This window comes from Parasteatoda tepidariorum, chromosome 9 (genome assembly GCF_982258835.1).
Source record: "Parasteatoda tepidariorum strain Cologne lab strain chromosome 9, Ptep-v5.0, whole genome shotgun sequence".
Taxonomy (NCBI): domain Eukaryota; kingdom Metazoa; phylum Arthropoda; class Arachnida; order Araneae; family Theridiidae; genus Parasteatoda; species Parasteatoda tepidariorum.
In genome coordinates, this window is record NC_141763.1 from 43,949,943 (window position 1) to 43,967,542 (window position 17,600).

General features: G+C 27.9%; 1 protein-coding gene across 2 annotated transcripts in view; it reads right to left on the reverse strand.

Annotated features, from left to right (window-relative positions):
* Window positions 1–17,600, reverse strand: part of LOC107439566 (mitogen-activated protein kinase kinase kinase 11) — a 29,874-nt gene that overhangs the window by 3,674 nt on the left and 8,600 nt on the right. The window contains exons 4-9 of one of the 2 annotated variants that reach the window (XM_043056989.3): window positions 16,092–16,267; window positions 13,506–13,749; window positions 9,535–9,663; window positions 6,457–6,645; window positions 3,200–3,460; window positions 946–1,227 (exon numbers count right to left, since the gene is read on the reverse strand). In XM_043056989.3, the coding sequence (XP_042912923.2) occupies window positions 946–1,227; window positions 3,200–3,460; window positions 6,457–6,645; window positions 9,535–9,663; window positions 13,506–13,749; window positions 16,092–16,267 (1,281 nt within the window). The remainder of the gene's footprint in view (window positions 1–945; window positions 1,228–3,199; window positions 3,461–6,456; window positions 6,646–9,534; window positions 9,664–13,505; window positions 13,750–16,091; window positions 16,268–17,600) is intronic. The other variant, XM_043057437.3, reaches the window with a different exon arrangement.

A 17,600-nucleotide genomic window follows, 5' to 3' on the forward strand; every position in this document is an offset into this window, starting at 1 on the left:
CTTTTTAATATTCTTTTAAATCTTCTTAATAATCTTTTTAACATAAAACAATACAAATTTAAGTGCTTTCTGTTAAATACACAGAGTAGTTAGTGTCGATTTACAGTATATTCAGCCTATTCATTTACTATGCTGAAAATTTAGTTTATCCAAATACTTGTGAATTTCATTTTGCTGAATACTATATACATAGTTTTGTTGAATATCTAAATATTCAGCTGTTGAATAATTACTTCTTGCTTTCAAGATATGCATTATTTGTATTCTTAATACAAGTGGGGGAAAAAATTAAGAGGTAAAAATTGTTTTAAAATGATAAGTGTAATAATTATAAATAAATATAATAAACAATATGAATTATATTTATCATTATTCACAAATATAACTACTTTTAAATTCAAATTAACATACTGGATAATAAAGATATTCGGTATAACATTAAATTTTTTTTTCATACACTTGTATCAAGTTTGTATTTATACAACATAACTTGTAAGTTCCTTATAAATATTAGTTATATGTTCCTTATATGTCAAAAATGCATAGCAATAAACTTTTAATTTTTCTTAAGTATCAAAAAAAATTTTTTTTTTCAAAATATAAATATTTAAAAAAATTTTTCTGCACATGCATTTGAATATAAATTTCTGAGATTTTAAATCTGTTATTTTACCTTAATTTTAATTAAAAAATATTTTAAAACCTGCTGATTACCTATAGTATAGTTAAATTTCAATATAATGCATGGCAACTGTTGGTAGTTTTGAAGTTTATATATTTTTTTGGCAAACTTTAGTTTTTGACATTTTTGACGGGTTTTTGACGGTTTAAACCAGTATTATACCCTTGTCATGTCAAAAACCACTTTTTGACGTCAAAAACCCAACCCTGCTTTCTATAATGCAACATACGTGTAATTTAGTACTTAAGAAGAAAAAAATGTACCTAAAGGAGAAGGACCCAACCCAGAGCTGGAACTAGTTGCTGCATGTTCACTTTCATTGCTAGCAGAAGATGATTTGCGACAAGGACTTTGAGCATGAGGTGTATAAGATCCTCCTGAACTTATGCTAGGATTGTGTTGAGGTGAATCAGTAAACCTTAAAGGAATGCCAAAGTCAAAATTTAAACCAGGGCGGTAATGTCTAGTTTGGCCATGATAGGTATTATGAGCATAGCCAGAAGTTGAAGAAAACTCATATTCTGAACTAAGACGAACTGGGGAACCTGTAAGAGTTAAAAAGTTAACAATTATTAGAGTATGCAATATATATATATATATATATATATATATATATATAGTTTAAAGTAAAAACCAATGGAAACTAAATTAGTATTTTCCTATCCAATAAACTAATTTTTAAATAATAGTTTTAATCAAAAAGAAAAAAAAAATATATATGTATGTCACGGCGAAAGACCGAAATCGGTGGTTGTTGACTTTCACCGGTGAATGTCGACAAACACCGAATACGTCGGTGAAAGATCGATTATTTCATTACATTCTTGTACATTCGGACCCTCACCGGTGTATGTTGACAATCACAGGTATGCTTTGGTGAATGTCCGAAATATTTATTACATTCGATTTGATATGAATTTATTCGTTGATATAATTACATTACTCGATATTTTAACCCTACACTGATGTTTTTTTAAGGTTAAGCGCCACTGCCCGGTATACCCGACACTGATGTTTTTTAAGGTCAAGTGCCGTTGCCCGGTATATATTTGCCCGATACTCCAAAACACTGATGTTTCTTCTAATCTATCATCAGTAAGTATTAAAATATAGACTAAATATAAATATATCAAATAAATATAATATTAACGAATAAATTAATATAAAATTGGATATAACAAATATTTCGGACATTCACCAAAGCGACTATGTGATTGTTGACATTCGCCGGTGAGTCAGAAATAAGGGTATTTAGCAAATATTTCGGACATACACCAAGCAACTATGTGAATGTTGACATTCACCAGTAAATGTTGACATTCTCCAGATTTCGGGGTTTCACCGTAACATATATATAAGAAAACAATAACATGTCACATCACTATTCAAATGAGTGCACCAATGAAAAATAGTAAAATTTAAAAGAAATAAGTGATGAGTAGAATTGAAAATTACCAAAAATTATCGCAATTTAATTAAAATACAAAAAATATGTTACATGAGGAGCATTTAATATGTTCATAAAGAAAATCAGGGACCCATACAATTTATAAAAATCTTAACTATTTCAATAGCTACTGAATCATTATTTGACATTATTAGTACAATAATGAATTAAAAAGTTTTAAAATTAATGAGTAAAATAATTTAAAATATTTCTGGAGACAATAATACAATTTTCATCCAAGCATGTTTACTTCAATCAAAGAAATCTAGGCAGCCAAATTTACTATGAAATTTATATGCATTTATACATAAAAATGAAGCAAAAAATAAAATGTAATTTGGATTTGTTGACTGGTCATCAATTTCATTTATAGACATTCCTACTATGAAATTAATATGCATTCATACATAAAAATGCAGTAAAAAATAAAATATAATTTAGATTTGTTGACTGGTCATCAATTACATTCCTACTATGAAATTAATATGCATTCATACATAAAAATGCAGTAAAAAATAAAATGTAATTTGGATTTGTTGACTGGTCATCAATTACATTTATAGACATTCCTACAATTAAACTGTCTTAACATTCACTAGGGTACAAACTTTCTAAACCAGAATCATAACTACAATAATGCATATAATGTTAAAAAAATTAAATTAGCTTAATTAAGGTGTTTTCACTACTTTATTCATATATATACCTAATATTAATGAATTTTGTATTAAATAAAAAATTTAAAAAAAAAGAGTACTGTTTAAGAGTTACTTTTTTTCAAATATTTGCTACAAACATTAAAATTGTATATTTCTCGTTAGTTAGGAGGAGGGGGGAACTAATTTTTAACATATTATGAAAATTCCTGAAAACCATAAGTGTTATTACTCAACCGTATGACTGTGGTATAATCTTGTCTACGAAATCGTAATATTTACGAACAAGGCATACTAGTTGACACCTCTGCATTAATCAATGTTTAAAAAATTTATGAATAGATAAAATCATAAAATAAATTTTTAAAAAAGAATTAAAGAAATAGAAAATAAAATTAAAATTCTCAGAAATACCTTGATCCGGATACCACCAACGTTTATCTTCTTCACCATCTTCTTCGGACCAGACTGGTGTTAATTTTGGGTGAATGGTAGTTTGAGTAGCAAGCCTAATATCAAATCCAGCAGCAATACTAGCAGCTATTGCAGCTATGTTATAAAGAGAAAAATTTACAACATGACTGGTTCTTTTGAGACTGTTGCCATCACCAGATGCACCATTGTAGAGGGTGTGCCTAGGTAGTGGTAAACTTTCTAACTGCCACTCCTCAGAACCTAAAATAGATAAAGAAAAAGACGTAAGAGATTTATTTATGCACAAAAACAGCTAATAAACAAAGCAATCTTCTGATGATTTTGGAAAGTCTATCTACCATATAAACATCATTGTTTATATGATAGATTCTCAATTATTTGTAGTACAGAGTGAATAACCCACAAATTATACCCTATAAATATTTAATTTTATTAAAGCTAAAAGATAAAGTGTCATTGATAGAAATATATGTATAAAAAAGGACCCTGGGAAAAAATTATCATTGTTCAGGAACTCGACCAGACAAAATATCATAGGATCAGAATCTTACCTAGGACACATATTGTGGTACTGAATTTAACACAAACAAATATTGTTAAACAGAATGACAAAATATGTGACGAAAGGGTAAAAAGTGTATCTCGTTCAGACGAAATATTGTGGCATAAAATCTCAAGCAGACAATATATTGCAAGACAAAATTTAATATGAAGTGTCATAAAAATATCTATTATGGACAAAATATTAGTAAAAAAAAAAAAAAAAAAAAAAAAAAACAATAAAAATCCCTTTTTTTAAATTTAAGCATTTTATAGATTTTTTGAAAACATCTAACTCCAAATAAATGTAAAACCCCAGGTTCTGGACAAAGAAAATTTGGAACATGTTCAAGTGAAATACTTTTTCAATGCTACTTATAACTTTCAAGTGTTTATTTAGCAAAATTTGGATATACAACTACTCAAATAATCATAAATATCGAGAAAAAAAATAGCCATTGGAGATACATAAAATTTGAACAAACAATCCAAAACAAATTTCTATTCAGTTTTTAAATATGACTAAAAATTATATATATATATATATAATTTCAAAACAAAATAGAAACACACAGCAATGAGAAAATTACATTGATATATTAATATTATTGATAATTTTATACATTTTTATTCTTAGCATTTCCTAGAGATCAGATTTCAGATTTGACATCACAGCAATAATTAGGTAACATCATAACAAGCTGTAATAATGATGAAGCATTTGCCAGAGTATCAATGTGTATCATATAATCTAAGTGTCATATGATATAAACATCATTGTTTAATTAGGGTTCGATTGTATATTGCATTATAATGTGCAAAGAAAGTAACATATTAAACAGGTCATAATGAATCTCAATTTTGATGCATAACTAGACACTAAAGTCAGAAATTATTGCTAGGTCATATTCGTCGTATTATTATTATTATATTTGGATATACGAAGAAAATCATGTAAAGAGGAGTATAGTAACAAGAAATATCTAAACTGGCAGTAGTAAGTAACAATAAAAGGATAAAATTTTGTTTATTTTCAAAGCATTCTACAAGCAATACCAATAAACACTAAATCTAAATGCGAACATAAGTTTTTAATTTAAAATCATAGCTGCCAACATAAAATGGAAAAAAATTTAAGCAGATTTTACGATGGAATAGAAAATGTATTCTAACTATAGAGCACCATGTAATATTACTCAAATAGGGTATTACAGGACATGTAATAAAAGTAATTAAAATATAAAAGCTATATTACATTAATAACACAAATTTAAATTGACTGCAACATTTTCTACCTGTGATGAACAAAATGGGCTTGAATATAAATTTATTCTAAGTTTATTATATTCTTAAATGTTTAATTTGGAACAACATTTGGAATAACATAAGATTAAAAAATAAAAAACTCCACTGACAAAATTTTTTTAAAAACTGATTTAAAAATAAGATTTCAGTTAAAATAACAAAAATAAATAAAAATAATTCTTAATTTTTTAAATACTTATTATTTTAGACTTATTAGTAGTAAATAAACAAACTTATAAGCTTACTTTCTTAATAACATAAGTTAAAGAATATAATAAATTACAATTGAAGTGCATGTTCTTAATTTTTAATTTTGGGTAACAAAAGATATAAAATAAATTTTAAGATTGCTCTGACAAACTCTTGTATAACCTAAGTTTAAAAAAAAATTTAAAATAAAACTCCACCAACAACAAATTGATTTTTTAATTAACTGATTTAAAAATAAGGAGGTAACTGATTTAAAAATAAGGTTTCAGTTTAAAGAAAAAAAAATTCTTAATTTTTCATTACTTATTATTTCAGACTTACATTATTATTAATATAACAAACTTATAAATTTACTTTCTTAATAACATAATAAACTTAAATATTAAGTTCTTGAATTTTTAATTTTGGGTAACAAAAGTTATGAAATAAATTTTAAGATAGCTTTGACAAACTCTTGACTTCACTAACAGCAATTTTTTTTTCTGAACTGATTTAAAAATAAAGAGGTTTTAGTAAAAATAACAAAAATAAATAAAAACTCTTGAAAAAAAATTTTTTTTTAATTTCTCACTATTTTAGGCTTACAAGTCACTTATTTAGTCTTGTTATTTAATCTTCATGGCTAAACCATCTGACTTTTACCAGTTTTGTAAACTTGAAATGTTATTGTAACACTTTAACATCGTCAAAAATCACACACATTAAATTTTATCACTTTTCTATATTTTAATAAATATTCAAAAGCTTTTCTCTTGAGCTGTGCATAATTCGTTTGACATAAATAATATAAATATAAAATATAATAAAATAAAAAAATTAGCATATTTTTAATTCATAATGAGTCAAATGATTAGCTACAGAATAACACAGATTTAAGTTTAGTTATCAAGGGCTAAATAAAGCAAGAGGCTAAGTTAATAAGGAATGTTGGTCAGGAATCTATGTAGATATGGATTCTATCTAGAAACTTTAACAATTAAAGAGAATTTCCTATAGAATAGAAGGATGTTTTTTTGTATTAAATCAGACCAAGGAAAATTGCTAAAATCTAGTACAGTTGACAGCTATGTAATATACATAAACATTTTACAGTGACACAACAACCAATATTTAACACCACATTTATGGGAAGATGCAACTTATTCTAGCTATATTAGTCATATCTGATTCTAAGTACTAACCACATTCAGGCAAGGCTCCAAAATTAGACAATACACTAGAATAAGCACCTCTCTGAGATTTCTCCAAATTCGGGGCGCTTTTTGACCACTTTTTATTACCGTCGATTAACAATCGTCGAGAATGACCACGTTCTTTCTGATGAACAGTACTTGGACCCCATGTTTTACCTTTTACTCCATCAACTGGTACTAGAAAAAAAAATACAATTATAAATCTCTATTTTTATAAAAAGATAACTGTTCTCTTACCATTCATGCATTCTGATTGAACAGAAAAATCACACGATACAATCATTAATAAACAAAAAATATCCAGATATCTTTAGCTGTCTCCAGCATGCAATAATGGTTATGCTGTTGAAATTATTAATTTATTTCTCATTGAATGGTATTTACAAGTAATATTTGTTATTATACCTTTTTAATTTTAATAACTTTCTATTTTTCATTTTTTTTTACTTTTATTATAATTCTGATAATGCAACATTTTAATTAAACATTTTATGATAAAGATATTTCAGTTTCTGTTTTACAATTATTAAATTGTAATTAAGTCACATTTACTTTTATAATTTGTAAAACAGTGTTCACACAACATATGCAAGTAAAATAATAAATACAAAATATTTCTGATTCTACGACTACATTAAGAATAGAATTAACTTTTCGAACTACTGCTAAATAATTGCTATGGCAAAAAAATATTCAATAAGTTTAATTCAAACCAAAAATTAAATAATAACTTAAAAAACGTGTTTGTTGATGAAGGAATATATTTGGGAGGAATACAACTAAATCGAGGAGTCAAATCTGTGCAAATACAATAAAAAAACTTTTCGGATTCTTGTAATGAATAATTTTTAATTTTAATATAATAAACTGTTAAACATCAAGAAATAAAAACAATTAAAAAAACAACTGTGGAGATTAGACAACAAAAAAAAAAAAATACTTATCCTTTCTAACATTAGAATAGCCTAATGCCTAGTCTTTAATTTTTGATTCATTCAAAAGCAACAAACGCAAAATGCACTTGGTAACAAAAAGAGGTAAGTGATTAAAGACAAGATCAAATTTCGATTACTCAAACATCTAAATCTTGATGTTTGGATTATTCAAGGTATTTTAAAATACCCTGGTAAAATACCTACTATAACATTGAAATATTTTTTAACACTGAAGCTCCATAAATCACTTTCTCGATATTTTGAAGCAATTTTTTTTCCCCAAACAATCAATAATTAACTATTCAATAATTTGAACATTTCAATTTATTATTTTTTTAAATTAACAATTACATTCTCAGTAGTTCCAAAATGATATTCAGCTTTAAGTACCGTGGTAGAAATAAACGAATAACTTTAAAAATTTAAATACATTTCTCCTAATTTTATTGCTGTGATAACTCATCTAAAAAGTAGTTGAATAAATACATGGCTATTCATATTGTTGAAAATGTTTTAATAATAATAATAATAAAGATTTTTTTAATTTCTGGTACAGTTGCACTGTAGTTTTGACTGATTAATTCCATTTCTTACTTACAATACCACCCCAAATGGTACCATGACGACACAATAATATTTCTTTCAGAGTGCTAAGTTAAAAAATTTGAAGTTTATCCAAACTCTTTTGTTTTGGAAGTGAGGGAATAATAAAAGATTGCAATAAAAAACACTTGAAAATGTGCAGCTGTAACTCATGAAGATGTATTTAGCTTTGCTAGAGGTTTCTGTGTGAACCTCCTAGCTCTTTACTATTTTTTTATGGGACTTTTTATGTAGATGTGCGGATTTAACACTAGACAATTTCAAACTTTCTGCATTAACTACATGGAGTAAATAGAATCCCTGAAAGTTTAAGCATCCATTAATAAATCTAAACTCATTGAGAAAGTGAAAAAAGGCAACAGAAAGAAGAATGATATCACCACCAAAGTTAGTATTCCACAAAAGTTGATAATAATTTTGTCTGCTTCCATGTTTAATTATCACTTTTAATTTATTTTTTGGTAGATCAAATTTTCGATAAACAAAAGTATTTTCTCACCATGTTTCAAGTTATTGAAGCAGGGGTCTGTCCAGACATTTTATGGAAGGTCCTGTTTTTGTAAAATTGCGAAAAAACTACTCATAATTTGTGAATATAAAATAAGCATTAAGTCACACTCTTTCAACCAGGGTCCTGCTTTTGTGAATTTGTGCAAATAGGGTCTTGTTACTGCAAAAATTGCTAAAAACATTTTCAAGAAGTTTTTAAATTGTAGATGGATACAAGATTCTGCTCAACAATTGCTGCTACTATACTTGGTATTTAGCCTATATTGCTCAACACAGAATATTCATTTTGGATGAATAATGGAAACAAAACACTCACATTTTTAATAATTTCAATTGACATATTTTAAATAACACAACACATTAAAAGTATCAGTTTTAATGTGTTACAAATTATGTAAATTTAAACATTTCTTAAAATTATAATATTTTGTTTAAAAAATTGCCATTATTTGCACAATACACTTATTAATTAATTTTATGAATAAATATAAATTGACAAATTATTTATTTATAAAAAAAAATTATCATTTAATATCAATAAGAATGTGCATACGATGCTTGTTAAAGTAGAAATATTTCCTTAGAATACTACATTTGGAATTTAAACTTAAGGAAACTTGGAAAACTAAGAGCCGTCTTTCTCTCCCCCCCCCCCTTCGAGCAGGGTTTATTCGATTAACTGGACAATAATGAAGATAAACTAATTTGTGAAGGGTCCATTTTTATGAAAAGATATTTTGTGAAGGGTCCGTTAACGGTCCCAAATTTCTTCTAAACAGACCCCTGTAAAGTTTCACTGTATTTCAAATATTAAAACACTGAATTTCAATCTATACATAGTTCATACTAAATATTTCAAAATATTACATAAAACAATCTCATAGCACCATGTAAATCAATGGGTCAAAAATTTGGTATCGCTTATGTATAACAAATTACGTCTCAGATTTTTGCTTAGAATAAAATTGCCAAAATTTCTCATAAAAAATTAATTAAAAATTTTGAAAAAGAAACTTACATGCATAAGCTCTTAGTCGAGGTAGATTTGGAGATGCTGGAGGACTTTCTGGACTAGTAGGCATGCGCAATCCTGCAATTTCAGGGCGCATAGTAGGAGAGGGCTGAACAGTTATATTGTGTCGAAAATCTAAGAAATGAAACAAAACTTTAACAAGCAATGAAGGGTAGTTCAGCTAAATTATTACATCAAATAACAGTTAAGAAATCTGTTATGTAATAAAATGAATGAGCATATGTTTTACATAAAAAGGTCTGCACAACTGAATAAATTCAAAACTTAAACAAGGACCAGGTCAATTAACAGAAAAAATTAACTTTTCATTTAGAGTATTTTTTGAAGAAACTAAAAAGACAAGGGCTGTTTTGAAATTAATGATCAATGACATTCTTTCTACATAACAATTTTTGCAAAATTGAAATAATTCAAATTCTAATGCTATACTAAGTTTGAAGTCTATGTTAGTAGATCTTATTCAAACAAATCTGAACTATAATTTTGAAAATTAGAAACTCTTATCTTTCAAAGTGAGTAGAATTTTTGCAGTTGTCAAAAACCACATTTTAGGTTAAATTTGTAAAAATTCTACATTGGGTAAAGGTCAATCCAAAACTAAAAAAACATCACAATGGGTCTATGAGATCTAAAAGTTTGAGACCTCTACTTTATCCCAATAATCATACTAGTTTACAAAGATAAAAAATAAAATTCTATATCAGTAGTGCTACAGAACTATATTTTTGATTTTTATTAGGACAAAATGTAACTAAAAGAGTAACGAAAAATTACTCAACCAAATATTTTGGAAGTCATCCAGAATCTCCAAATACTACATTTTTGAATTAATCAATATAAATAAAAATGAATATGTGTGTACTCACATACTTACCTAAATTTAATTGAAATGGAACATATTTGATAAAAGATATTAAATAATAATTCTATGTTAGCGGATCTTATTCAAGCAAAGCCTGACCATAATTTTGAAAGTTAGAAACCCTAATTTTTCAAAGTGAGTAGCATTTTAGCAACTGTCAAAAACCACATTTTAAAGTTGAAATTGCAAAATTCTACGTTAAGTAAAGGTCTATCCAAAACTAAAAAACATCACACTGGGTCTATGAGATCTAAACTTTTGAGACCTCTACTTTATTTCAATAATCATACTAGTTCATACTACTTTTACAAAGATAAAAAAAATTCTATATCAGTAGTCCTATAGAACTATATTTTTTGATTTTTATTAGACAAAATGCAACTAAAAGGGTAGTGAAAAAATTACTCAACCGAATATTTTGGAATAGGCATCCAGAATCTCCAAATGCTACATTTTTGAATCAATCAATTTAAATGAAAATGAATATGTGTGTACTCACATACTTACCTAAATTTAGTTGAAATGGAATGTATTTGATAAAAGATATGAAATAATAAAGTTAACTTCATTATTTATATTTTATTATTATTAACTTTATTATAACCCTAGCAACAATTTTACTTTGCCCCCCAGTTGGGCTCAAGATGGGTCCTATAAGAGCATGCACTGAGGGACCAACATTGGGATGTCTAGATTTTTTAATATTGTTCTTAGAATGATCTATATAGGGCCTACAATGGACAATATAGAACCTATAATGGCTAAATAATGGATATAAAATATTGGGTGAATCTGAAACTTCTATACAGTACTGGTATTAGTTGTAAAGTGGCTGTAAAATATCGGGTGAGTCGGAAAATTCTATATAGGGCCAATATCGGAAAAATTATGTATCTTTGAACTCTTATTGAGCCAAAATTTATGAATATTGGCCCATTGAGAGCTCCAGCTATTTTGCTACTATTTTGCTATTGCATTTGTAAAATAAGAACTAAGCAAGGAAGATTGTAACAGGGTTTTCATATTTTAATATTCCATACATAAAGTATTTATGTATGGGAGAGCTCAGAAAAATGAATCTTTACTTTCCAACAAAAGTAACTAATAAGGTTTAAGCTTTAATTTTGTCAGCCGAGACGACCAGGGCAAGACATGAAATATATCAGTAAAAGATAAATACTAGTATAAGATATACAATCATTAGGCAGGGATGAGATTAGTCAGGAAGTAAAAAAGAGGAAATCCAAGATATATATAAATCACACTTTTTTTGTCAAATTTTTGTTTAAACTTGTAATCCATGTGATTATAAATCCCGATATGAGGCTTTAAAATCACGTGCATATAAAACTCTACATCGAATTTAAAAAATGCGAAAATACAAATCATGATGCGTAATTTTTAGATCAAGGTGCATAATTTTAAAATCGCGCGATATTACAACCGCAAAAACGAATCACGACATTGGATTTTAAGCTCAGGTAGCTACATTGGGTTTTAAAAGCTCGTAAATACAAATGGCGAAATTGTTTTTTTAAATCTCGTAAATAAGAATCGCAATGTTCAATATTTAAATGGCCTGAATAAGAATCGCTACGCTCAACTTTTAAATCAGGTAAATACGAAAATCGATGTTTGATAATAAAATCGCGACTTTAAAAATGCAAAACACAATATTATATTTTTAAATCTCGTAAATACGAGTCATAATGTACGATATTTAAAAAGCGTAAATAAGAATTGCAATGCGTAACTTTTAAATCAGGTAAATACGAAAATCGATGATTGATATTAAAATCGCGTGAATAAAAATCGAGATATTTGCAGAGTCGGGGCTTCGGACTTCTAAAAGGATTGTTTTTTGTTTACACAATAAATAAAAATTTACAAGATTAATTGAATGAGCAAATAAATATTTTCACCACAAATCCACCTCTATTTTTTTTGCTTTTTTTTGTTTGCTTTCTCTCCAGAATACAAGAAGCAGCGACGTCTAAATTACGAAAATACGAGCTATCCCGCCGACGAATAAATATTACAGAAAATCTTATTTTCTGTGCGTGAAATCGGAGAAAATAGCTAATATATGTAAACATGCGGAAGGATTAGCAGCTAGGATGTAGTTTGAATTTTCTGTTTTTCTTTGAAAGTCGTAAATAAATATAATAATTTGACTTCAACGACTGAATTTTTCTTTAAAAAAAACGGGATATTCATAAATAAATAAATAAAAAAAGCGAAACTTTTACAGAATCTGAGTTTTTGATAAAAAGGCTGAAATTCGAGAGAAAAAAGCGAAAAAAATCTCATCCCTGTATAAAGGTCAACCAGTTTTATCCCAAGGAAATGATTTTTAGAGAAACTTCAGAGGGAGGAATGAGGACTTCAACAATTTCACTCCGCGGAAAATTAAATTCCTCATAAAATATTTTAACTTGTGCAAAAAAAAAAAATTCGGCGGAAATTAGCGGGAAAAATCTGAGAAAAAGCAGAAATCCCCGAATCCGCGGAAGAATCTCATCCCTGATTAGGAGTTCTTATGAGGTCTCACTAGCCACAATAAATTTTTGTCATTTTTAACTTCAATCAGAGTTTGTAATATTCAAACAGTTCTCTGAAGAAATTTGAAATGTAACCCATAGCTTATTTTGTCTCTTTAGTTGAGTTTAAAATTAAAAAATAACAGAGTTTAATTACAGAGAATAATTTAAGTGTTGCAAGTCCCTTATATAAATGAGAAATTTGTTCCAACTGATTAAAGAATAGCATTATGCTTTAATGTTAACTTTAATTGAATACTCATTTCATTTTATTAGTAAGTAAAAATAGCATAAACAGGTGTCCTTTTCAGAGAAACTTAGATTCCTTAACAAACCTGTTACAAAAAATTTTTATCAGTATAACATACCTTTCAAAAAATAGATATAAAATAGTTTCAAAAAATAGTAATAGTAAAACAATAGTTGTTAAAATATATACTTCGCAAAATATTTTATCATAAAAAGATACTGTTCACTATCTATTCGCTTACTGTTTGTAAGCTTTAAATGAAAATTATTAATCACACACATTAAATTTCAGAATGAAAACTTACCACTAGGCATGCTGATTTGGCCACCAGATTTAAGCAATTTCAATCGGCTTTTCTTAAATTTCCCTTTTCGTTTCTTCGGAGTTGGTCGTCCTTGTTGCTGCTGCAGAATCATAATGTTTAATTCTCTCTCGAGAAGATCAATTTCACGCTCAGCAAGTTCCTGTTCACGCTTTCTTAAGAATTCTTCTTGTATTTTTTGTTGTAACAATGCTTTTGTGAGTTCTTCTTCACGGCACCTTAATTCCTATTAAAAAAATTATAAAATTTCTCAATAAATCAAGCATAATTAGTAATAAAGTGCACAATTAATATTACATGCATTCTTAATTAATTGTATGCATCCCCTAGTATTTAAGAAATTTATTTTAAAATTTAAACGGTAAGACTTTTAAGAAAAAGTAAGAAAATGAAAGTACATTTGGAACTTTAATATGCTTACTGACGTTTTATTTCCTTTTTAAGGAAAAGATATGATTCATGGTGCCAGAGTAGATGTGAACCATATGTGGTTTTACCAGTCAGTTGTTGTACTCATTATAGCGCCTCTAGTTGTGCATATGTTTGTCTTTGAATGTTTAATTAAAATATTTTTCAAATTAACCATTCAGTCATTTTGACTACTCGATATTGTTACACATGTTGCCTTTCAGAATAAGTTGTTTCTCCCACTGAACGACCCTGAAGGAAGAAAAGCAATAAGCCTTTTGCTTATTATTTAGATACTGAAATTTAACATTTGGTTTATTTTTAAATTTTCAAGGCTTTTAACACAAATCATTAAGTTAAAATTTTTACTCAGAGCGTCAATAATTTAAATCAAGGGTTCAAATCATGATTTTTTAAAATCTTAAAAATTTTTTAACTTGACTTAAGAAAAAAACAATTTAAATTATTAAAGCAAAAAGAAAAACTATGATTAAGATAATTTGTTATGATTTTAAAGAGGTTTTAAATAGAGTACAGCAATTAAAAAGTTTCTCAAAGCACTAAAATAATTTTATAAAATTTTAAACAAGCTTTTATATAATTTTTTTATATAAACTTGCAAGCGTTTGTGGTATTGGATGTCCGACCAACCTAAATTTGTAAAATAGTCAAAATATGTCATGTATATATGGGTGATTCTCACAAAATATGACAATTCACTGTCCCTTGCTCCAAGATCTAATACTATTATACTGAGAGAATTTTTTTTTTTTAATAATAAATAAATAGCATTGCTGTTAGCATTTTAAAATGACTCTGTACTAGAAATGACTGTTTTGCATATTTAAAAAATTTAATTGAACTTCAAAATGTCATTTTCCTGGCATGTCCTAAACAATGTTTCTAATAATAACTAGCCTCAAAACTTCCCATAAATTTTTTAATATCTAATTTCTTTTATCTCAACTGGTGTAAGCATTTCTAGAATATATGCAGAGGGTATTATTTACAAAAACTTCATTTAAAATAATTTTTTCTGTCAATAATTTGTTTGTCCTAAGAAAATCTGTCATTTTCCTGGCTACTTTTATTTAGTGGTTTATAACCAAAATAGATAGAGCCAGCAATCAATATTTAATGTTAATAGATTGATTAGATACCCTCCTATATGAACACGTCTTGTTGCATGAATAAAGAACCAATTTTCTGGTTCAAAATCTATTTCAAAAAATTTTTCTAGGTGATTAGGTTTTTGTGTTGTCATTTTTCTGGCTTCTTGAAATCATAAATAACATAAACTACATAGATTTATTTATCTGAGTTATTTTAAGAAATCCTGTTGCTTTCTACAGAATATAAGCGTCTTAGGCCAAAACATTAAAGTAAAGTCATATGCTATAAAATGGCGAATTTGCCATTATCTTGGCTTATGAATGCCAGGACATTGAAGTGCTACCAGAATTTTTTTTAACTGCTAATACTGTAAGGAGTGAAAAGAAATAGTAACCTTATACCAAGTTTATGCATGATTGTAATATGCTTGGATGTAATCGAAGTTATTTATTTATTTAATGATTGATTATTATACAAAATTTTATTCTGTACAGATCAGCAACAAAATTTTTTGATTCTTTCTACAATGGATAAAAAGAATTAATTTAAGCGATTTATGGTCCATCTAACATAAAGGCTTAAGTTGAGTTACTTACTATTAACTTAAAATGACTGTTTTTTAAACTTCTAAGCTAATATGTCATTTTCCTGGCATTCAACATTTGGTGAATTTCTATTTTATTTTTTTTTCTCGAGCAAAAGTCAATAAACTACACTGCTGTCTGTAAGATATTAATAAGTGTTACTAAAGAAGTATACAAAAAAAAATTTAAATTATTTTGAAGACTTTAAATTTGAAGAAATTTTTCGGTTCGAATTGTCATGTTTAAAAAGAATCACCCGTATGTTTACTTGTAGCAAATCATCTCTTTATTTGTAAACGGCATTTTTTCTCATTGTTTTATCAATACAAACAAAGAATTGCCAAAAAAAGAAAATTTTAAAAAAAATACCACAAAAGAGTTGGTTGACAAGAGAAAATTTCTTAGCGTAAGAACCTATTTTATGCTTTATTAATAATATTCTTTTAGAATAAGTTAAAAGTACCTTTTCCTTGCAGCGCAACTCATGAAACATTTCTGCAATTTCATGCTTCCAATCTTCTTGAAGAGTGTGAAAAGACTCTTGTGGGGTGTTCATAAAAGGAGACTGGGCAATTTCAATTAATACATGAAGTATGTGTATAAAAGACGGCCTTTCATGGGGATCAGAACTCCAACAAGCTGGAAAAAAATTATATCTTACACAAAAATAATATTTATGGACAATTCAAGAACACTGTAGATTAAAAATGAACTTTTTTACTTAAGAAAAGAAAAACATTGCTTTATAATATGCATACGTTGCATACAAATTTAACAATCCTACTTTTTTGATTGTTGCAGCTGTAGTTTATTTACGTAGTAGAGCTGCACAGTGAGTTATTGGCGGTGGTCTGGGAAACAGCCCTGAGGATGATCCGAAGACATGCCATCACAATTTTCATCCTCTGCAAAGGGGATGGCACCTCCGCCTTGGTAGCCCGACAACCTGCGTGCACAGTTGAGCACTTTACAATAGAACGGTTTAACGAGGACCAATACCACACACCCTCTGGCCCTTTGTAGACTAATCCAAGTGGTCACCCACCCGCACACCGACAGCAGCCAGTGATGTTTGACTTCAGTGTTCAACTAGGAACCATGCCTTAACAATCAGTCCACTGAGGGACCCACTTTTTTGGAAACAGTCACTGTCATTTAGCAACATGCCACCCTAACTGGAAAAGTTTCTGATATTTTCAAACCAGCCTAACACTTTATAAACTGTTAACCCACATACCTAATCAACCTACATCATACGTATAGGCAAATTAGAAAATACATAATTCATTAATTAATTATCCTAATATATTTCAGGCAGTTTGCAAACAGCTAAAAATAGTGAAGACTTATCCTAAATAGCCTTGTATAAATTTTATTTAGGCATGTACAGGGCACCTTCATTACATACATAGTTTATATAATGAAATTAGCAATGATTTGTTACCCAAATGCACCTGTTTTACAAGATTTTTTTTTTCCCTCACCAACATTGGTGATAATAACTGCCAACGTGGAAAAATTACCACAGGGGTAGAAGTGACCAATGAGAAAAAAATAGGATTGTTTTGAAAAAAATATAGGATTTTCTAGAAAAAAAATATAGGATTTTCTGGAATAAAAAATAGGGCAAAAAAGATCTAAATTAAATTGAAAATAGTTTTTAGATTCATTTATCATTCTGCAAAGTCTTTAACTTTTTGTTGCCAGCATCAATAAGTGCTTGCCCAGCCTCAATATCAGCCATAGATTTCCGTTTGAGTCCTTGTTTTAGCCTCTGGTTTCCTTCTTCAATCATAGCCTGAGCTGAAGAAACATTTTCCTTAAAACCTTTCAATTTCTCCTCTGTTGATTTTTTTATGGAAGTACTGGGCTTAGGCTCTAAACTTTTTTCCTTGAGGTTTTTGAGTTTTTCCTTTCCTTTTTCTGCCTTATATTTGCTGCAGGCTTCTTTGTAGAACTGGATCATCTCTTT